Raw genomic sequence first — 22,904 nt, 5'->3', positions numbered from 1 at the left:
TTCGTTACGTTATTGTCTATCAAGTGGCACTTGCAAAACAGCTATTCTACAGCCCCTCGCACTGCGGGCTGATTAAATGAACTAACTGAACAATGATGCCCACTGATGACACAAGCTTGCAATCAATATTGTCACGGCTTCAAGGTGAACAGATACTATAATCACAATTTCATGGGTCCTCCAACCCTTCAGGCGAGATACGTCACGTAACTAGGCGGGTAGTCCAACACTGACTTCCCCTATCACAACCTAATGTGAACACTCTTTGCAACTCCCTGCAAGAAGTTGCACTGTAAACAGTAAACAAAGCCAGGCAAGGTGGGATTCTGAGACACTTCTCCAGTAATCCCCCAAGTTACTTTACTCTCGTCACCAGACGATAAACAAAAGAAATTGCCTTAATCAACTAAAAAAATTATGTGATTAATTACGTTAATTGACTGTCCACAGCAGTGAGCAACAAAGTACTTTACGTTTATCACAAACACTTGTCTCTCTTAACACAAGTCAACTTGTTAACAATAACTCAAAGTCTCATACATTACATCACACTTGAATCCTATCAAGTATTCAGTGAGTAATTCCTAATTAATGTCAAACGGACAACTAATTAAATCCCAATCGAGTTACTTTAACTAAGCCTACCACTATCTTGGTAGCTTCTCAACAGTCTATGTCAAAATTTACTTTAATGAGTGTTAATTACCCTAATTAACCCCAAGCAATTAATTAACTGTCACCAGGACCAATAATTAGTCATACATAAATACGTCTCACTCCGCACTGCCTAAGCAGATCTCATCAAACACTGTGAATTCACGGACGAGGTGTTAATTACTCCACTAATTAACATGAGTGTATCTTAATCCACTGTCACCAGACAGGATATGATTAATATAACGAGTTATGCTAACTCCATGACCTCGCTTTACCGAGTCATCAAAACCTTTGACGTTAATTACTCCACTAATTAACATGAGCCACTAATTGCTATACCCCAGAAAGGTAATTAGTCTCGAGCAAATTACGTTAATACAAATACTGTCAGACTCTAACAGTTCCTTCACACTATGTGAATTCATGATGAGACCACTAATTAAATAATTAGCTAGAGTGGTCAATTAGTTATCCCACGGACAATTAATTGCACCTGAAACGTATCTCAACAAGCTCAGCACTGTTTCCCTTAACAGCTCTCTCACTCATTAAGTAATGTGCAACCTCTTATAAAGTTAATTCCCCTTAATTAACTCAATGACTCCTTAAGTCATCATCACAACTTAAAGAACACAAAGTAACCCCCAGGTTGCATTGGTCACACTTACAGTGGCATTACAACATAAATGCACAGCCCACACACGGTTGCAGCTTCTGCAACATGGAAATTACTGTACCTCACAGTAATGACACACGATTTGGCAACAACAAAAGTATACCTACATTATTGCCCCCTCTAATCTTGCAACAGTTGCAAGGGACTACTGTGCGCAATCACTACTTCTACTTCAGCAAAACAATTTACGTTAATATAAGACACCGTTGCTACACTGACAGCAGGCACTAATTCTCATAATTAGGCAGATTAACCAATCAATTGCTTGCTCTCTCATTAAGTACCCCCCCCCCTCCCCGCTCAGCTCGTTGATGCCGTGAGGGGGGGCTTAGTGGGTGGCTGCCGGAGTGTGATGCTCCTTGGGACAGTCCTCTGTCCTTTTGTAGCCTTGTGCTTCTGCTGCCGTCCTCTCCATTTGTGCTGAGCAACTTTTCCTTGTCCTTCTGTTTCGTTTTTCTCCCCCTCTTCTCCTATCTGCTTGCCATTCCCTGCCGACCTTTTGCTTGTTTTAGTTATTCCTTTGGACTTCTATTTTGACGCTCGGGTGCTTGAGGAGGCATACTCTTGCACCCGTAGAACTATAGTACCCAACGTCGAGAGTGAGGGGAACCTTTTATTGTCAATCCCCCTTTCGTCACTGAACCCGATCTTAACGGACTGTTGGTTCTTAAGGTGGCGTTTGTGGGGCTTATACTCACGACGCACCCTTAGGAGGCCCCGGCATGATCGGCGATAGCTTCTTGTTGGGTGTCCTGCCTCTAATTGTGGCTCCATGGTGGGTGTGGGGGCACATTCGTGAATGAATGTTTCTTTTTCGTAGCGATGATGTACACTGTTTCTACTGTTTCTCCTATACCTTCTCAGGCTCGTGGGGTGGGCGACCGAGCCCCCGAGTCGGTCCGTGTTGGAAGACCGGGCTCTGCAGCCTCCGCTGCATTGGGCCCCGACCTTGCTCCTCCTTTGGCCTCTCTGACTCCTCCCCTCGGCTCCAATCCCTCCTCTGTGGTTGGGTCGAGCCCCAAGGCCCCAGTGGTGACTACCTCGTCCCCTTCCGTTACATCTCTCGTTGTAACTACTGCGCCTTTTAACCCCTCTCTCTCTGGGGGTTCTCAACACCGTCCTCATCATGGCCGCCCTCGCTTGATTCCTTCCCGTTCTGATACCTATCAAGCCTTTTTTGGTCCCGCTTCAGGGGCCAAATATTTTGATCTCCTCCCTCTTGATTGATTGAGTGATGAAGATTAAGCCACCCAAAAGGTGGCATGGGCATGAATAGCCCGTAAGTGGTGGCCCTCTTAAGCCATTACAAGTGTCAAGAGTTGATACTGGAGATCTGCGGAGGTGCGAATGCACCCTGCATGACGGGAGATGTCTCCCTTATGAATGTGTTAAGATGAAGATGAAGCAACCCAAAAGGTGGCACGGGCATAAATAACCCATAAGTGGTGGCCATTTTAAGCCATTACCAGTATCAAGAGATGATACTGGAGATCTGTGGAGGTGCGAATGCACCCTGCATAACGGGAGATATCTCCCTTGTGAATATGTTAAGATGAAGATGAAGCCACCCAAAAGGTGGCACGGTCATGAATAGCTCGTAAGTAGTGGCCCTTTTGAGCCATCACCAGTATCAATAGATGATACTGGAGATCTGAGGAGGTGCGACTGCACCCAGCGTGACTGCACCCAGCGTGACGGGAGATGTCTCCCGGACCAAATGGTGACCAGATGGTCTCCTCCCTCTTGATTCTGCGCCTCCTGACGATTTCTCCCACCATCGACCTCTCGTTGATTCCGTGGATGCCTCTGTTACCTTCAGCCCCACTCGTCTCAGTACATGTGTCGTTGCTGCTCCTTCTCAGGATGCTGCTTCCCGCTTGGCTGTCTTATCCTGCCTTGGCGAGACCCCAGTTCGGGTCTCAAAGAACGCTCAGTTGAACGCCAGTGTTGGCACTATTCTCCTCCCGCCCCATGTTGCGACCGGTGTTCAGGATCTGCGAGAGTGCCACGACGATATTCGACATATCCTTGATGCCCAGGGCCATTCTATTCTCCAGGTGGACACGTTTACTCGTCCCACTCGTAGTAGTCGCCGTCAGCCCCTTCGGGTTGTGAAGATTACCTTTGATGGTCGGACCCTTCCACCCTCTGTTATTCTTGGTGGTGCCAGGTGCTCTGTCCAGGAGTACATTCCTTCTCCTAGGCTCTGTAACAAGTGCTGGAGGTTTGGGCATGGTGCCCTCCGCTGCTCTGGGACAGTTTCTCTCTGTCCTTTGTGTGGGGGCGAAGGTCACTCTATGTCGGAGTGCACTTCTCCCCGGGCTCGTTGCCTCAACTGCGGTGAGGGCCATGCTACCTTCTCCCGTGCGTGTGTTCATTACAAGCTTGAGGCAGCCGTCCTCAACTTGAAGCACCAGGAGCGTTTATCTTTTCCTGAGGCGAGACTCCAAGGTTCGCCGGCTCCCACCTTATGCTAATATCTTTTATGCTCGTGTGTTGTGCTCTTCCTCTCTTCGTCCTTCCCACCTTCCTCAGACTCACAACCGTTTCCGGGCCTTGGACCCTGATACGCCCACTGCCCTCTCCTCTGTTCCTTTGAGTTCTGTCCTGAAGGATCCACCTCCTGATCCTCTGTCTGGGGTTCCCCTTCTTTCTACCCGGTCTGTCTTGTCTCCTGTGTCTTCTTCCTCGTCTCCCTCCGTTCCTCCTTCCCATTCTTCCCCTCCGTCTCTTTACTCTCCCCTCCGCCTGTCGGTGCGGGCTGACGTCCATCGCTCTCCAAGGGGCCATCGTGAGTGCTCTCGTTCAGCTTCTCCTGTTGAGATGCTAGAATCCGTTGCCCAGTACGTAGTTGCTGGGACACCTGTCTCTTTAAGTCAGAAGCGTAAGCCTGGCTCCTCTCCTTCCTCCTCCCATGCGGGTAAGAAGGTTTTGCTTTCTACCTCGACCCCTACTTCTGCCTCTATCGCTCCTTCCCCTCCCATTTCGGTGGTTGCGCTCCCTGTTCCTGCTATGGAGGTTTCTTTGGCCCCCGCTTCCCTCTCTGTTGCTGCCCTTGCTGAGGTGCGCTCCCCTCTTTCTACTCCCCCTCTTCCTGCTGCTGTCCTTGAATGCTCCTCTCCGTTCCGTTGTCTCCTCCTCTTCCTCCTCCTCCTCCGGACCCCAAACGCCCACCTCTGGTCTGTTTCCCCGCTTCCTTCCCTCTGTCTTTGCTCAGTTTACCCATGCTCCCTAACCCTGACTTTGCTGACCCTGATCCCGACCCTGATATTCTTTAACGTGCTATGTTGCTCTTTCACCTTTGTTTCTTCCTTGTTCTCTGTTGTTGTCCTTTCTCTTCTCGTCGATGTCTATTCTTCAATGGAACGTTCGAGGTTATTACACCAATTTCCTCGAACTCCAACTTCTGATTTCGCGGTTTTCGCCCCTTTGTGTAGGTCTCCAGGAGCTGATGCTTGGTGCTCGTCCTGTTCGTTTTCTTGGCTATTCCTTTTTCTCCCCCCCCCCCAGCTGTTGCTGGGGCTCCTAATTCTTCTGCTCTCTTGATTCGCTCTAATGTTCCCTTTGTCCCCTTACTTTTTCCTTCGCCTCTCCATTGTTCTGCTGCTCGTATCTTTGTGGGGAAATGATACACATTTTGTTCCATTTATCTCCCCCGATAGTCCTGCTTTCTCTTCCTGATCTGAAACACCTCCTGGACTCCTTGCCAGAGCCCGTGCTTCTGCTGGGTGATTTCAATTGTCGTCATTCTCTTTGGGGTGATGTTCTGACGAATACCCGAGGTCGCCTTCTTGAGCCGTTTATCCTCTCTTCTTCCCTGTCTCTTCTGAATTCTGGTGAGCCCACTCATTTGGACTCTCGGACTCGCACCCTTTCCTGTCTTGATCTTTCTCTTTGATCTTCTTCTCTTTACTTAGATTTCACGTGGCAGGTTCTTGATGACCTCCATGGCAGTGACCATTTCCCCATCATTATTTCCTTTTTCTCTTTTCGTCCTTCCTTAGGTGGCAGTTTGCTAAAGTGGACTGGAACCTATTTATCCTCAGTGCTGCTCTCTCTGACCTCTCCCTTCTGCCTCTCCCTCTCGCTCTCCTCCTTTTTCATGACACTGTCTTGGACGCTGCCCTCCGCTCTATTCCTCGCTCTTCCTCTCGGGGTCCGCGGAAGTGCGTTCCCTGGTGGAATGCAGACTGTGCTCGGGGTGTCTGCTGTAAGCATGAAGCCTGGAAGAGGCACCGCCGTCGGCAGACGGCCGATTCTTTTCTTTTCTTTTGTAGAGCGAGTGCGGTGGCCCGTAGGGCCATCCGTACGGCTAAACGTGAATGTTGGACTTCTTATGTCTCCACAATTACGTCCGAAACTCCTCTGCCACAGATCTGGAAGCGTATCCGCAAGATAGCGGTTAAGTTCGTTCCCGATGTTTCACCGGTCCTTCACCTCCATGGTACTCTTGTGGCGGACCCGTTGCAGGTCGCTAATGGACTGGGTTCACACTTTTCTTCTGTTAGCTCTGGTCCTCATCTTCCCCAATCTTTCCTTCTTTGTAAACCTGACCTTGAGTCTCGTCCTTTAGATTTCTGCACTCGTCTTCGACTTTCCAATAACGATCCCTTCTCTCTCTCTGAACTTCGTTCTGCCCTGGCCCTCTGTAGTTCTACGGCAGCGGGCTCCGATGGTATTCATTATGTGATGCTTCGCCATCTCCCTCCGTGCACGTGTTAGTATTTACTGAGTCTGTATAATCGGATCTGGGAGTCGTCGTCAGTCCCTGAGGACTGGCTCGATGCCGTTGTCCTCCCTGTTCGCAAACCAGGGTCTCTGGGAACTTCCCCTAAGGACTTTTGCCCTATTGCCCTCACAAGTTGTGTCTGCAAACTCTTTGATCGTATGGTTAACGTTCGTCTGATGTGGTTTCTGGAACACCCTCACCTCCTCTCCCCTTCTCAATTTGGTTTCCGCAAGTGCCGCAGCACGACAGATGTCCTGGTGAACTTGGAGGTCTATATTCGTACTGCTTTTACTGCGAGGACCTCCGTTGTTGCCATCCTTTTTGACCTGAAAAAGGCTTATGACACTACTTGGAGATATCATATTCTATCCCAGCTCCATTCTTTTGGCCTTCGTGGTCATCTCCCTCTCTTTCTCCGCAGCTTCCTCTCTTGTCGTTCCTTTCGGGTGCGCCGTGGTACCCCTCTCTCTCTCTGCCTCTTTTCAGCAATACGAAGGTGTGCCCTAGGGTAGTGTTCTGAGCACTACTCTTTTTCTGGTTGCCCTCAATGGTCTTCTTTCCTCGCTTTCTTCAGGTGTCTTCTCCGCTCTCTATGTCGATGATCTTACCCTTTGCTGTCAGGGTGATTATTCGCCTCTCTTTCAGCGCCGGCTTCAACTTGCGATTGATGCCGTGTCGTCTTGGCCATCGATCATGGCTTCAAGTTTTCTGCTTCTAAGACTTGTGCCATGTCTTTTACTCGGAAACGGGTCGTTCTTCGTCCCTCTTTGTCACTTTATTGTCATCCCCTTGAGTACAAAGATTCCGCAAAGCTTTTGGGGTTATTCCTTGACACTCGTTTGTCTTGGTCTGCCCATATATCTTACCTCCATGTTCAGTGCTCTAAGGCCTTTACCCTTCTTCGGGTATTGTCCCATACTTCTTGGGGAGCGGATAGGCGCACTCTCCTTGCTTTACATTCCTCTCTCATCCTGTCTAAGCTCGATTATGGTTGCCCTGCTTACTCGTCTGCTTCTCCTTCTACTCTTCGCCGTCTTGATGCTTTACACCATACTGGGTTGCGCCTCAGTTCTGGTGCCTTTCGTTCGACTCCCGTCCTTAGCTTGTATGTTGACACTGGGTTCCTGTCTCTCCGGGACCGCCGTGATCACTACTGTCTTCGCTATCTTGCGCGGTCTTTACAACATCCTTCCTCTCGCCTCTGTCGTGCTTTAACTTTTACCGCTCCTGCGGTTCCTGTTCCTCTTCACCACCTCCCTCTTTCTGTTCAGTTATATCGTTTACAGGATTCTCTTTCCGTTCGTATTTCTAATGTTTCTCCTCGTGTTGTTCCTTCTTTGCCCCCGTGGAAAGTCCCCCTTACGCAGTTTTGTACATCCTTGACCCGCATCACTAGAGCTTTTACCCCTCCTACGGTTCTAAAACGCCTTTTCCTTGAGCACTTTTCTTCTCACTCCCACTCCGTTTCTGTCTTCACCGATGGGTCTAAGTCTGCACACGGTGTTGGCTACTCTGTTGTTTTTCCTGATCGTACTTATATGTGTCGCTTACCTCCGGAGACAAGCATCTTTACAGCGGAGCTTTATGCTATTCTCTATGCTCTTTGTCTCCTGATTTCTCATTGTCAGTCTTCCTTTGTAGTTGTTGTTGACTCTCGTAGTGCCCTCATGGCTCTCGGGTCCTTAATCTGGTTCATCCAGTAGCTGTTGAGATCCAGCATTGGCTGTTTCTTGTTCACAGTAAATTTAAGTCGGTTGAGTTTTGTTGGGTTCCCAGCCATATTGGTGTGTCTTTAAATGAGCGTGCGGATGCTGCCGCCAAGGAAGCTGTCCGCTCTTGTCCCATCTCTCGTAAAGGTATTCCATATTCCGACTTTTACCCGGTTATCCATTCCTCTATCCTTACCCATTGGCAGGCATCTTGGTCGTCTGTTACTGGTAACAAACTACGTACTCTTAAATGTTGTGTTTCCTCGTGGCCGTCCTCCTACCACAGTAAACGGCGATGGGAAACAGCTCTGGCGAGGTTGCGTATTGGCCATACTCGCTTAACCCATGGTCACTTGATGGAGCGCCGCCTTGCTCCTTATTGTCCTAATTGCATTGTCCCTCTTATGGTCTTGCATGTCCTGACTTCCAGGACGAGTGTGTGTCTTGCTTTCCGACCGCCCCTCGCGGTCGCCTGTCCCTCAGAATTCTTGGTGACTCGGATACTTTTGATATCGTTCGCCTTATGCGTTTTTGTTCTCGTATTGGCATCCTTGGTGATATTTAGCGCCCTCTGATTATTCCGCACATTTGATGGTGCTACATAGCCTTCCCAGTTTGGTGCCTTCCTTTGATAATTACTTACTTACTCTCATTAAGTACTGTGAATTCCCCTGAATAATGAAAGGCACTTCCTTAAATCAGCACAGCCCGTAGGGCAGTAATATAACGTATATACCAAACAACAACACTGCCCAAACATAAAAACATAATGATGCCGTCAGCATACCCCACATGCTAATGTCATCATTAGGCAATCAGTCAGCAATCACATTTACTGAGTCACCACACAACACCTTATATATACGTGCAAATGAAAATTACACATAATTATACAGACCTCAGGGTGTCCACTGACAACCCTATTACACAGGCCTGCCTACCTCTGTAAATGATATAATTAACATGTGGCAACATGGTATTAATCTTGACTCTGAACGATATATATATAATCGACAGATCAACGATCACTTACATAGTAAATATCTACACTGACCGGTTTACATACTCGAGTCAGTCTACACACAAAATATCTATATACATCTATATGTGTGGTTCTGAGTATAACATACACCTTCAGGTACATCACAGACAGTCACCAGGACGTCAGTACAGACAGCTGTCTCTCAGCTGCTTCCCTCGCCTGGCAGGCATTATGGGACAACACAGCTGTTACCAGAAATAACATTAGTCCAGAGACACTGCATACCTTACAAATAATGTGTACTCACGATTACCACTCTCATTAAATTCATTTCTCCGGTCACAACCTCACTTGTTGAAGAACACCTTGCTCGTTTCCACGTGCGTCGACTAGGTGTGGCTTTAGGGTGTGACCAGGGCATGTGGCCAAGCATGGCCCAAGGGGTGGCCAAGACATGTGGCCACCGCGTGGCCCTAAAGAGTGGCCACGGAGTAGCGCGGGGCGATCACAATGCCCCACCCAGGATGAGGTGGCACACGGTGTGGCACGCGGTGTGGCTGGTGTTGCCCACAGGCGGGTGGCCAGGGTGTAGCCATCACGGGGCCCCAAAGTGTCTGGCCATCACGGGGCCCCACGGTGTCTGGCCACGTAGCGTTGCGTCGTGGGATAGCTGAGACTTCATCCTGGCGACTCAGGCGTCAACCCGTTCTCGCACTTTCTTACAGTCAATATTGACTTATTAAATACGTGCATATGTGACATACTTAACATACTAGTTTACCTTGAAAAGCTTTATAGAAAACACCGACCTTACATAATCTTCTTAGTATGTTAAGATAAGCATCTTATTGCTTCGTAATTACAATTATTACTTAACCTATACCTATTATAGGTATAGGTATAGCATCTTATTGCTTCGTAATTACAATTATTACTTAACCTATACCTATTATAGGTATAGGTTAAGTAATAATTGTAATTACGAAGCAATAAGATGCTTATCTTAACATACTAAGAAGGTTAGGTAAGGTCGGTGTTTTCTATGAAGCTTTTCAAGGTAAACTAGTATGTTAAGTATGTCACATATGCATGTATTTAATAAGTCAATATTGACTATACGAAAGTGCGAGAACGGGTTGCAGGCGTACACAAACGTGGGTGGCAAATTCACTCCCACCCACATCACACCATGAGCATGCCTCGCTCGTACACCGGGTGTGATAATGGCGGGCGACACAAAATGGTGGACACAGCAAGGTGGAATTTCAAAGTCCAACAGGGGCCTGTAATCTCACCTCAATTACACTGGGAGGCCCTGCCCTATTCCACCAATTGTCTGTTAACCTAGACAGGATAACACATAACACCAGATGTGAGCAACCACATCTGATACACCACGAGGCTTGCCAGGTGCCTCATGGGTGAGCACTGTCTGCTAGTCTTACACAGTTCTTTTCTTACTTTTGGCCCCAATTCACGCAAATTGGATCCCGACACAATCCACGATGGCAGGATTACTGTGCGTGATGAGTAAAGGAGATAACACAGCGATAACGGGGGTGGAGGTGGCAGACACGCCACCCCCACCTTCCTAGCCATCCAGCCCGCTTGCTCGCCCTCTCCAGACTAAAAATTTGGCGGACCAGGGAAACTCAAAATGCCCGTCTCCCACACCTTTTCTTGACCAATCAGCACAAAGTCGGCACAGCCTCTTGTGCCGCTTCCAATTACAGCCGTTCGCGTCTAAACACCCCCACGAGGCTGAGGTGCCTAGACGAATCACAGACGTCCTCACCATGAGGCGTCCCGTGACGTCACAATGAGGGGAGGCCTAGGAGTGTGACGTCATACCTCACATGGTGGGGGGAGGCGACATTCACCCCTCTGTCCCCCCACCTCTAAAACCGTTGGCTAGTGAAGTACCCACCTACACCTCACACTCTCAAGTAGCATTTTCCCAGAAAACAGGATAAATTCTGTAACTCTCTCTACAGAGCAGTCACAGACCTCTGGCTAGTCTTAAACGATCGTCCTTATAATAAGCTTTCATCCAACTCCACACAAGTGCATGTAGTTTGAAAACTTCTTGTCTAGAGTCCTAGAGCGACTCTAGCCTAATCTAGAAAACTAGAAAACTAGCTGAGGGAATTTTCATTCCCTCACACCAACAGTGTGTTAGCTGCTGGACGTATGCAGTGTTGTATGAACCGACATACCCGGGATTTGGCCAGGAAGAGTTATGCGATGGCAGTGGTGCGTCTGTTGAGAAGTGCTGTTATTGAGCTGCTAGAGACTTCTGCCAGGGTGCTAGCTACCCCTGTATGTGATTATTTGAGACCCCTGTCAGCGTGTTGCTGAAACCCTCCGCCAGTGTGTATCTGGAGAGCAGAGGTGGGGTATTGGCACATCGTGACACTACGGTATTTGTGGACTAGCCCATGTGGAAAAAGGTGAACTCGCCGGTGTTTGCCATTAAGTGTGGACAACGTGCACCTGGAAAGTGGATTCACCGGGATTTGATGAACACTGCCAATGTATTGTGTCCTGAGTGAAAGCGACACTTTTTAAATATGTGTAGTAATACTTTAATATAATATATTTATAGTGGTGAAGGTGTTAATTAATATATTGATGAAGGTGTAATTGTGTATTATTTATCCCTCCTTTATTCTTTGTACTACTTCTTGCCACAGCCATTTCAAGAAATAGCTACTGCCACAGCCATTTCAAGAAATGGCTGTGGCATTTAACCCCAAGTTACCAGCGACTTGGGGTTGGATAAAGACGTACAGGTTATAAGATACATTAACAGCAAGAACCCGGTTACTGGCCCAAAATGGCCATAACACCCCCCCGCCCTCACCCATACCCTCCTCGGGTACTCCTCACCCCATATCCTCCCTGTCGCCCTCTCCTCATGCCGTTCCTGTCCTCCCTTCCCTTGAACTCCCACCCTTCACCCCTGAATCCTCTGAAACCATGTTAACCAACTCACAAATCTCCACACCTATGAACCAGGTTCCCCCATCAGCAGAAAGACCACCAAGAAGAGGAAACAAGAATAGACATGAAAAATCTGTGCTTCACAGTAATGTACACAAACATAGATGGGATTACAAATAAATCAAGTGAACTTGAGGAACGGGCATAAGAAGAAAACCCCAGACATAATAGTACTCACAGAAACAAAGCTAACGAAAAGCACAACAAAGGCAGTGTTTCCACAGGAATACTGTGTAGTTAGGAAAGAGAGGGAAGGAAGATGCATTAGGAAGTGATGTGGTGGAGGCAGACTCCATATACAGTTTCAAGTGTAGATATGATAAAGCCAATAGGCTCATAAACCTTTACACCAGTTGATTTGCGGGACCAAAGAACCGAAACTCAGTCCCTGCAAGCACAATTAGGTAAGTATAACTGGATGTAAGGAATTTCTCCCGGCAGGTATTTATTTATTTACTAATTATTAGTTTATTGAGTTTATTTCAATTAATTATTATTAATTCAAAGTGGAATGTATTTTTTATTTTTTTTTGAGAGCAAGTAGACTATATTTTGAGTGAACTGTATATATAAATTTTACCCAGCTAGGAGTTTGCACTTTCACAAACTTGAAGAGGGAAGGTATATACGTAGCCTATCAATCAAAATTATTCAACTAATAGAAATATGCTACTATGGACAGATAAGTCTGTCTGAAACATGTTCCTTTGAGGAAATCCAGAAAAAGGTCCAAAGTAGAAAGAATACGCAGACGACACTATAAAAGAAGGAAAAAATAACGGAAATGCTTAAGCAGACACGACTTTCCTGTCAAAGAAGGAATAATTTAAATAGGGAGATTGAAGAAATCAAGCAGAAATTGAAACACTAATACCAAACTGAAGAGAGACAGTTAGAACAAAAAGCAATTGAGGAAATAAAGAAAAATCCAAAATATTTTTCACATATGCGAAATCAAAAGCAAAAACCACTCCCGTATTGGATCTATTTGTACGAGTGTAGGTTCTCATACACGGAGGATGACAAAGAAATTAGCGAAATCCTTAAAAAAACAGTGTGAGGACATGTTTAGCACTCCAATAAACAACATGAAAGTAAAAGATTCAGACAATGTCTTTATGCCTGATATCCAAACCCTTGTAAATATAACTGATATCAACACGAGCGTACTAGATTTCGAAAGAGAAATTGAAAACATGCCATGCACTCAGCTTCGGTTCCATATTCATGGAATTCAATATTTATAAAGAAATGCAAGGTGCCAGTAGCACAGGCACTCAGTATAGTGTGGAGGAAGAGCTTGGAATCGGGGCAAATACCAGATGCACTTAAAGTAGCAGACATAGCCCCTCGACACAAGGGAGGGAGCAAAGCATTGGCAAATAATTAAAGACCAGTTGCACTAACGTCCCACAAAATAAAAGTGTTATGGTGTTTGTTTGTTAGTGTTTATTGTCAAAAATATCCAATACTAGGTGAGTACACACACACACACACAACCACACACACAAGCGGAGAGACAAGGACAAAAACATAGTTAAAGAGATCCTTAAAGAGGTAAGGATGGAGGGAACTGAACAAAATGTTGAAAAGGTTTTCAGGCTTGGAAAGTACAACAAGGACAGAGACCGAATGATAAAGGTGAGCGAAATCACGAAAGAGGAACTGTTAGAAAGTAAGTGCAGTGTAGCAAATGTAGAGAAATTCAAAAAAGTATTCCTGCAGAGGGATATGACAAGGGAAGAGAGAAAGCAGGCAACAGATGCAAAGGAAGGAGCGCAGGGAGAGAGAAAGGATTCAAGGAGCCACAACCCCGATCCCTACAATCCCAGAGGGGAGTGGGGAACCCCTCCTCAAACAGTGCACTAGGCACAGGGAGTGCGGCACCACCCCCACATTCTACCCAACAGACATCCTACCTGCCCCAACCCCTGTCAGCTCCCCACTAAGTACCCACCTAAGGCACCCTCCCCCCCCTCCCACTCCCCCAGGACCCCCCTTCTCCCCCAAGCCCTCCCTTCTCCCACATGCCCTCCCGTCTCTCCCACCCACAAGCCCAACATTTTCCCCTGCCCCCCACTCTCCCCCACCCCACCTAAGCCTTCCCCTCTCCACCACTCCCCAAAACCCTCCCCTCTTCCTCACCCACCTCAGCCTTCCCTTTCCCCCCACACCCCCCAAGCCCTCCCCCCTTTACTGCCCCCCCAATCCCCCCCTTCTCCCCCATCCCCCCAAACCTCCTCCTCTCCCCCCCCCTCAACCCTCCCCCTCTAACCCCCAACCCTCCCCCTCTCACCCCCCCATACCCTCCCCCTCCTCCCCACCCCCCAAAGCCGTTCCTCCTCCACCAGTCTCCCCGTACCAGACCCTCCCAGCTCCCGCTCACCCAGACCCCACAGGTCCCCCCAGAGGAGAAGCAGAAGAGAGTCAGTTTCAGGGTAATGTACTCGGACATAGATGGGATCACAAGCAAGGCAAGTGAACTAAGGGAAAGAGCACAAGAAGTGAACCCAGATGTAATCGGACTCACTGGAACAAAACTCTCTGGAATCATAACGAATGCCGTGTTTACCCAGGAGTACACAGTAATAAGGAAAGAGAGGGAAGGTAGGGGAGGTGGAGCTAGTGGCCCTACTCATGAGAAAGGAATGGAGTTTTAAGGAGATGGCTATCTCGGGCTGTGAGGGGTTTCAGAGACTACATAGCAGGCACCATGACAATGGGAGGACCAAGGATAGTAGTAGCAGTAATATATAACCCTCCACCAAATGACAGAAGACCCAGTCAAGAGTACGAAAACAACAACATGGCAGTTAACACTATAATTGAGAGGGCAGCCTCTGCTGCCTGTAGAAATAGATCCCACCTGCTCATCATGGGGGACTTCAATCATGGAAGGATTGATTTGGGGAATAAGGAACCACATGGAGGCGAGGATATGTGGAGAGCCAAACTACTGGAGGTGGTGACTAGAAACTTCTTAACCCAGCATGTCAGTGAACCCACAAGGATGAGAGAAAATGACGAACCAGTGAGACGTGACCTGGTCTTCACCCTGAACGACTCTGACATAAGAGAAATCGGTTTTGAGGCCCCAGTAGGAATGAGCGACCACAGTGTATTGGTGTTTGAGTACCTGATTGAAGAAGGTTTATTGAACTCGAGGAGAGATACCGAAACCAAAAGGTTAGCATACCGAAAGGGAAACTATGAGGACATAAGAAAATTCGTAAAAGATATAGCATGGGAAACAGAGCTCAGGGAAAAGACGGCCCAAGATATGATAGACTACATCACGCAACAGTGCAAGGACGCAACAAACAAGTTTGTCCCAGCCCAAAAGGAAAACAGTGAAATGAAGATGAGAAACCAATGGTTTAATCAGAGATGTAGGCTAGCTAAGCAGCAAAGTAATAGGGCATGGAGAAACTACAGGAGTAACAGGACACTGGAGAGCAGAGAAAGATACCAGAATGCCAGGAATGAATATGTCAGGATGAGAAGAGAGGCAGAAAGACAATACGAAAATGACATCGCAAGCAAGGCAAAGATGCAGCCTAAATTGCTGCATAGCCACATCAGGAGAAAAACAACAGTAAAGGAACAGGTTATGAAATTAAGGATAGGGGCAGAAGGATTCACTACAAATGACAAAGAAGTGTGTGAGGAACTAAATAAGAAATTCCAAGAGGTCTTCACCTTAGAGCAAGGAGAAATCCCAGAGATAAGAGAGGGAATAGCTAACCAGGAACCACAGGAAGAGTTTGAGATTACCAGCAGGGAAGTAAGGAAGTGTTTACTGGAGTTGGATGTGACAAAGGCTAAAGGCCCAGATGGAATCTCCCCTTGGATACTAAAGGAAGGAGCAGAATAACTGTGCCTACCACTCTCCATAGTGTATAACAAATCTCTGGCAACAGGGAAACTGCCAGAAATTTAGAAAGCAGCTAATGTAGTCCCGATATACAAGAAAGCGGATAGACAGGAGGCACTGAATTACAGGCCAGTGTCCCTAACCTGCATACCATGCAAGCTGATGGAGAAGATTGTGCGAAGAAAGCTAGTGGAGCACCTGGAGCGAAAGAACTTTGTAACACAGCACCAGCATGGATTCAGGGATGGCAGGTCCTGCCTCACAGGGTTACTTGAATTCTACGACCAGGCAACAAAAATAAGGCAAGAAAGAGAAGGGTGGGCAGACTGCATATTTTTGGATTGTCAGAAAGCCTTTGATACAGTGCCACACAAGAGGCTAGTGAAAAAGCTGGAGATGCAGGCTGGAGTGAAAGGGAAGGTACTCTGTTGGATACAGGAGTACCTAAGCAACAGGAGACAACGAGTCAGTGTGAGGGTGAGGTCTCAGATTGGCGAGACGTTACGAGTGGAGTCCCGCAGGGGTCAGTCCTTGGACCTATACTGTTTCTGATATATGTAAATGATCTTCCAGAGGGTATAGAATCGTTTCTCTCAATGCTTGCCGATGATGCAAAAATTATGAGGAGGATTGAAACTGAGGACGATAGTAGGAGGCTACAAGATGACCTAGACAGACTGAGTGAATGGTCCAACAAATGGCTGTTGAAGTTCAACCCGAGTAAATGCAAAGTAATGAAACTAGGCAGTGGAAACAAAAGACCAGACACAGGATACAGAATAGGAGGTGAAGTACTTAATGAAACGGACAGAGAGAAAGATCTAGGAGTTGATATCACACCAAACCTGTCTCCTGAAGCCCACATAAAAAGAATAACGTCTGCGGCATATGCGAGGCTGGCTAACATCAGAACAGCGTTCAGGAACCTGTGTAAGGAATCATTCAGAATCTTGTACACCACATATGTAAGACCAATCCTGGAGTATGCGACCCCAGCATGGAGCCCGTATCTTGTCAAGCACAAGACGAAGCTGGAAAAAGTCCAAAGGTATGCCACTAGACTAGTCCCAGAACTAAGAGGCATGAGTTACGAGGAAAGGCTGCGGGAAATGCACCTTACGACACTGGAAGATAGAAGAGTTAGGGGAGACATGATCACAACCTACAAAATCCTCAGAGGAATCGACCGGGTAAACAAGGATAAACTATTCAACATTGGTGGGACGCGAACAAGGGGACACAGGTGGAAACTGAGTACCCACATGAGCCACAGAGACGTTAGAAGGAACTTTTTCAGTGTCACAGTAGTTAACGGATGGAATGCATTAGGCAGTGATGTGGTGGAGGCTGACTCCATACACAGTTTCAAGTGTAGATATGATTGACCCCAATAGGCTCAGGAACCTGTACACCTGTTGATTGACGGTTGAGAGGCAGGACCAAAGAGCCAGAGCTCAACCCCTGCAAGCACAATTAGGTGAGTACACTGGAAGTACTTTCACAATAATCAACTGCCAGGAAAATCCCTGGTGTTACTTACATACAGACATTCTTTACGTGTGCACTTATGACCAGTACTGGACTTCTTCTCCTGCAAAAGATTACTCTACATGGAATAAGAATCACCTAGAATGAATTTCCTAAAATCCTACCAGAGTGGAATATAACCACTAGGACATCCCACTCAGTCCTTGGCTAATATATGTATAATCTGTTCCCGTGTGTACACACACACACACACACACGCAAATGCACGCCTGCCCACACAGGTAAAATCCCTGTAGACTGACAAGAACGTCAATAAAAGTGAAAATCCCACGCGAACGCACTTCTCTTCACCTCTACAGGTGCTTGGAGACAATGCTGGTGGACTACCTGACCCTCGAATCCAGGCTTAGAGATAATAATCATCAAAAATCACACAGGGTACTTACTTCATATACACAGCTGGATTATTCACGTACATACTCAAGTGTCCTACCATACCCAGGCACCTACTGTAGGTGGGTAGTCACGGCGGCTGGGCTTAGGTGATAGCCTAGGATGGAGTCTCGCGTGGCTCGGTGCGTTTTCGTACCCTTACTCACAGCACACGGCGCAGTTCCGTACCCCCACCAGCGAAGCGAGGTGTTCGTACACGAATGGCGTCTCACAAAATTCCCACGAATTTCTATGGGAAAACATGCCCCCAGAACACTTGATAAGATATTACCCTTTCACTCTACTGCTACAGAACACTAGCAGGTGGTCAGAATATCTGGTTAATCATTGAAATTGGGCCCCACGAATTTGGTAACTGCTCATATGCTACTTTACCCACGTTCCACGATTTTGTTTCTACAATCGCTTGCTATCCCACCCAAATACGACGAGTTCCCAGATTCTGCTACGTTCTATGGACTCTCGTCGATGTTGCTGGTAGCTGGAGATATATAGTAGCCAACCGCCACGACGCTCTTTACTCAATTTGGCCGAATGAGCAATGTAGGACGTCAGGCAAGGGCGGAGGCAGGAGGCAGAATGCGTCTTGAGGCAAGACGCCGGCATCTTCCCGGGTCCTCCTCAAGCGAACCATTCAAATGAAGGCACACAGCTGCCTAGTCTCTTAGCCAATCAGAGACGAGCTTGCATAGCCGCAGGGGCTACTCCAAGATGGCCGACCAAAATGGCCAGCTGGCATTGCGATGGTAGCAAGTGGTCCACCCTCGCCTCCACGCTTCGCGCCTTCCCGTGCAAACCCTGTCTACCTCCAAGCTCTACAAAATAAAAGTTGTTGCTCGCTCTAACACTTTGCACATATATGCAACAACGGCCATTGTAGCATATTTGGAATCCTGAAGACTCAGGCTCTCAGATAAGCCCAAACTCGAGATGAATCGGTATGGGTTACCAGAACTAGTCCCGTGCACGTGAAGTGCACGTGCTGAGTGCCACGGCACGTAAAACAAGTGGAAAGTTTAGCTGGTGTCAAACCATCCCCTCACAGGCAGCACCCTATTGGTCAACAATGCCACACACCTGGTACTGACCAATCAACAAGCAGCTGGCGTGGCTACCACAATGCATTGTGTACTCATCTCATCCAGCGGTAAAGCTCTCCTCCCTCCTCCATATTTTCCTGGCCGAAAAAGCCTAAAGCCATTTTCAAAACAATGAGAATCATAATTGCTGTCAACTGACAGTTCAGGCTACTCCTAAAATATACAAAATCTCTTCCCCATGCTTCAAGGTATATACAATTCAGGGTGATATGACTCTTATAGGCGGGATATAGGTTAAAAGGGCCTGAATTCCGTAACTACACACAATTGCTTCTTCAGCTTCAAAGGCCTGAAAATCGGTTTCTCCTCAAACTCTTTAAATATTTTTGTAGATAGTCTACATGGTAATTGCCCCAACTTTTCCTAATGCATCAACATAGTAACATGAACACAAAAAATAAATATATTTTTTTGAATAAATTGACAATTTTACATTTTCAAATAAAAATGTAAATTGTAAAATGTCACCAATTGTAATTTTTGTTTAATATTCATATGTACAGAAATGTGTCAAAGACATGCGCTCCATGTATGTGTTCATATTCATTTACGTATATTAATAATTAAAAACCTAAATCTTATGATTGCAAACAGAACACAGTTTGCCTTTAAATATTTACATGGTAATCACTTATTTGCTGTTGGTAAAAGTTTATTAGTTCCAATTGTGGCCGCCCAGCACGTCCAGACACTGGGTGGTGATGTACTAGACATGGTCCTCATCTTCTAAGGTCCTAGATGGGAAAACAAGGGCCGCAGGATAATTTGTTGTTAATGAGGGATGGTTACTGGAGGCCTGAGGAAGCTATTGTGATCCCCATGTATGCGTGGGAGTTTACACTTTTGTGATAAGCCTAAAACAACCCTGGTTGTGGTGTACACTATCACTGAAACAACCCTGGTTATGGTGTGCAGTTTAAGGGTTAATAATCCTCCATAGGTAGATAGGCCTTAATTCCAAAACCACTAGCCCTTACCATCAATAGCGGGAACTCACCCCAATTAGCACAAGTAGGTCAGAGTTTCCTATATTGTTTCTTAGTGAAAACGTTTCATCGACAAATTTATACTAATTTGGACATTCTGTATGTTACATTTAAGCAGCAGTGTCATGTTTATACAGGTGTGATGAACCTCAATAATATTCCAGCATAAGGCCGATGAGGGGCCTACAAGAGGCTGCAAATGAATTTTGTAAATTAGTAATCATAGTTCTGTGATCAGGTCATTCAAATGAAGACGCTGTAATGTGAATATATTTACCGGTCATAATTACAGATTCCTCAAGCGCACGAATCATCTAAAAAAAACTGGAACATTTTGAAAACTGAAAATGATTATGTAACACATTACTGAGTTTTATTGTTGAAGTGAAGTTTGGAAGCGCTTTAGAGCTCATTAAGTCTTCAAGCGCTAGACCTTATGAGCTCAATTTACCTTTATTATTTGGGTTAACTAACAAATGCTTGTTAGCTATTAAGCTATCCACTTAAGGTTAACTAACAAATGACTTTATAGCTTTATCCACTTAAGGTTAAGTAGCAAATGACTTAATAGCTTTATCCACTTAAGGTTAACTAACAAATGACTTTAAATCTTTATCCACTTAAGGTTAAGTAACAAATGACTTAAAAACTTAGATCAACGGACATTGGGGTTAGGTTTATCCAACAGTGTCATTTTGATGAGACACTGTCCCTTACGTTAATTTGCACTACTATTTTGGTTAACTAATGGAGGTTAATGGGTTAATTAGTGAAAGTCTGGTCTAATTATCTCCTTAAATTTTTATGGTTCATTGTGTTATATTAAGCAACTCAGGCTCCTCAATAAAACATTTTTTCTAGAATAATTGATACATCGCTCTATTATCTGGATTACCTTACTTAAGCCTTTGTTTCATATGACTATTTCTGAACAAATTATTGTTACTTTATCTCTCAGGTTGTTGAAGGGTCAGATCCACTTAAGGAAACACAGTCTCTGATAAACATGCCTACAAATTTGACCGATGGACCTCTGTGGCGCGTTCGACTTCTATCATCTACCCCTGAAGCCCTTCCTCCTCGGCCAGAGATAAACGAAAAATTTCCATATCGGAACACAGTGATATTTGAGTGCCAACATGCAGCATTTGATGGTGCTGATATCATAATGATTATTGGTTGGTTCCATAAAATCATTGATGACATGCTAAGCGGAAAGCCCATTGATACTTTGCAATTTGGTCAACTTGCAGACCACAGTCAGACATCGGAAATTACCCAACAAATAAAATCGGCTCTTGAAAATGATCCTGAGCGGTTGAGCTCATTAATTAAACTTAAAAAACAAGAGCCTGCCACTTCTGTCCTCATTGAAGCTTTCGGAGCCCCAGAACCATCTCAGGCAGAGACAAAATACTTGGAAAATTTTTTTCTGAATATCTCAGATGTTGATAAATTTCATGCCAAGTGTCAGTCTGAAAATATATCGTTCAATTCAGGATTTACGAGTGTAATTAACACGGCTCTTGTTGAGGTAGTAATGGAGGCTGGCTTTACACGAGACGCCTACAATATTAGGAGTCGTATTCCCATTGATATGCGTCGTTACATGAGAGATTACTCCAAGGGCCTTTCGGGTTTCCATGGTGCTCCAATGTATCAGAGCATTTCAACACCTTACAATGTTAAAGATCATTTCTGGATGTATGCAAAGCAGTATGATGTTCAGTTTCAGAATAACTTGAAGAAAAAATCATTTATTGAAGATATGATCATTGAGAGAATGCTTCGGCCAGCTGATTTTTCTCCTGAGAAATTCTTTGCAAATCCACAACCTATTACGAGAGACTATTTGTTTACAAATATGTTTAAACATCAGTTCAGAACATACGGAGTAGGTAAACATGTTCAGCTAACAGATTTTAAAAGTTATGTAAATATTCATGCTGTTGACGTTACATTCATCTGCGCCTTATTATTAATATGTGAAGAGGTCCGGTTTGATGTCTGGTACTCGTCACGGGGATTAACAAAAAATACAGCACAAAACATTGCTGACAAAACTGTTTCAGTCTTCAGTGAAATTTGTGAAAATATATAATGTTTAGATGTCAGATCAAGGAATTCCTTCATATGTAAGAAATCATAGATGTCAAGAGTGGGTCACTTTGGGGCTTAAATAGCCAAATTACATTTCAATATTTACTGTAACATTTCGACGTATATGTACTTAGTTATGTGTAATGTAAAATTGGCTCCAGCAAGTCAGTGATAGATAGTAAGTGCTCTCAAAACATAAAGCCTCATTATCCAGCCTATCCACCTGTTTTGGTGAGTACTAATAGTAACGATGAGGTCACTGCTATATATCCCGATGTACAACGAAATTAAAGAGTAGAAATCTGAACTAATGAGTTGAACAAACCGGAAAATAATTTTTTACTTGTGTTGCTTTGACACACACCCTCATGTGATGACTAGTGTGCATCTGGGGGTTCCAAGAATTACCCTCATGGCTTCATTTCTAATTCTCTCTAACGCTTTACCCCTATTGCTAGAGAGACTCATAAGGTGCAGGGCAATGTAGTCCAATAGTGACATGATGGATATCATGTAGAACATTCTGGCATTTTGTACATTAATAGAGGTGACTTGATCATTAAGTTTTCCTTAAAATTAATTTCAATTTTAATTTTGATGACCAAATACACAAAATATCATCACCCTAACTAAACCAAGGAATAATTCTGGGGGTAATTTTACAAATAAATTTCTTTAAAACATTTCTTATACAGATTTGAAAGAAATAGTTTTTCTTTCAAATTAATTTTTTCTTTCGATTAATTTATCATCAGTAATGATTTGGAACATTCTTTAATTTGTTAAAAATCATTTAACTAAAGATCATATAAATCCACCGAACTAGTCAAATGTGAATAAGAAATAGTACCAAAGAGTGGGGGGCAAAATTTTAGTGAGCCACTTAGAAAGCTCAAAGATAATGGGTCCCACAAAACTTATAATAGGTCTTGTGGTATAATTAGGCTTATGAGTCTTGATTAAATGGAATAATAATAACTATTGTATAAAATTTGTGTGGATCCCTTCCCTTGCAGGTGGAAAACATGACTTTGTAGATCGATTGGATAATGAGGCTTACAGGAAAGAAAATATTGATTATGACTTTGGACTATCTAATGCAATTATTAGAAGCATACAAATTAAAGAAATTAATTCAGATTTAGAA

The 22,904-nt window shown here is 45.2% G+C and overlaps 1 protein-coding gene across 3 annotated transcripts in view; it reads left to right on the top strand.

Moving 5' to 3' along the window:
• LOC123753433 (uncharacterized) overlaps window positions 1-22,904 on the top strand; it is a 108,596-nt gene that overhangs the window by 85,399 nt on the left and 293 nt on the right. For all 3 annotated transcript variants that reach the window (XM_069314734.1, XM_069314732.1, XM_069314733.1), the window contains exon 5: window positions 20,616-22,904. This exon is cut by the window's right edge and continues 293 nt beyond it. In XM_069314734.1, coding sequence (XP_069170835.1) covers window positions 20,616-21,758 — 1,143 coding nt within the window. In that variant the 3' untranslated portion in view covers window positions 21,759-22,904. The remainder of the gene's footprint in view (window positions 1-20,615) is intronic.

The sequence above is a fragment of the Procambarus clarkii genome, chromosome 80 (assembly GCF_040958095.1).
Source record: "Procambarus clarkii isolate CNS0578487 chromosome 80, FALCON_Pclarkii_2.0, whole genome shotgun sequence".
Taxonomy (NCBI): domain Eukaryota; kingdom Metazoa; phylum Arthropoda; class Malacostraca; order Decapoda; family Cambaridae; genus Procambarus; species Procambarus clarkii.
The sequence above is the reverse complement of the archived record's forward strand: the minus strand, read 5'-3'. Positions and strand labels throughout refer to the sequence as shown.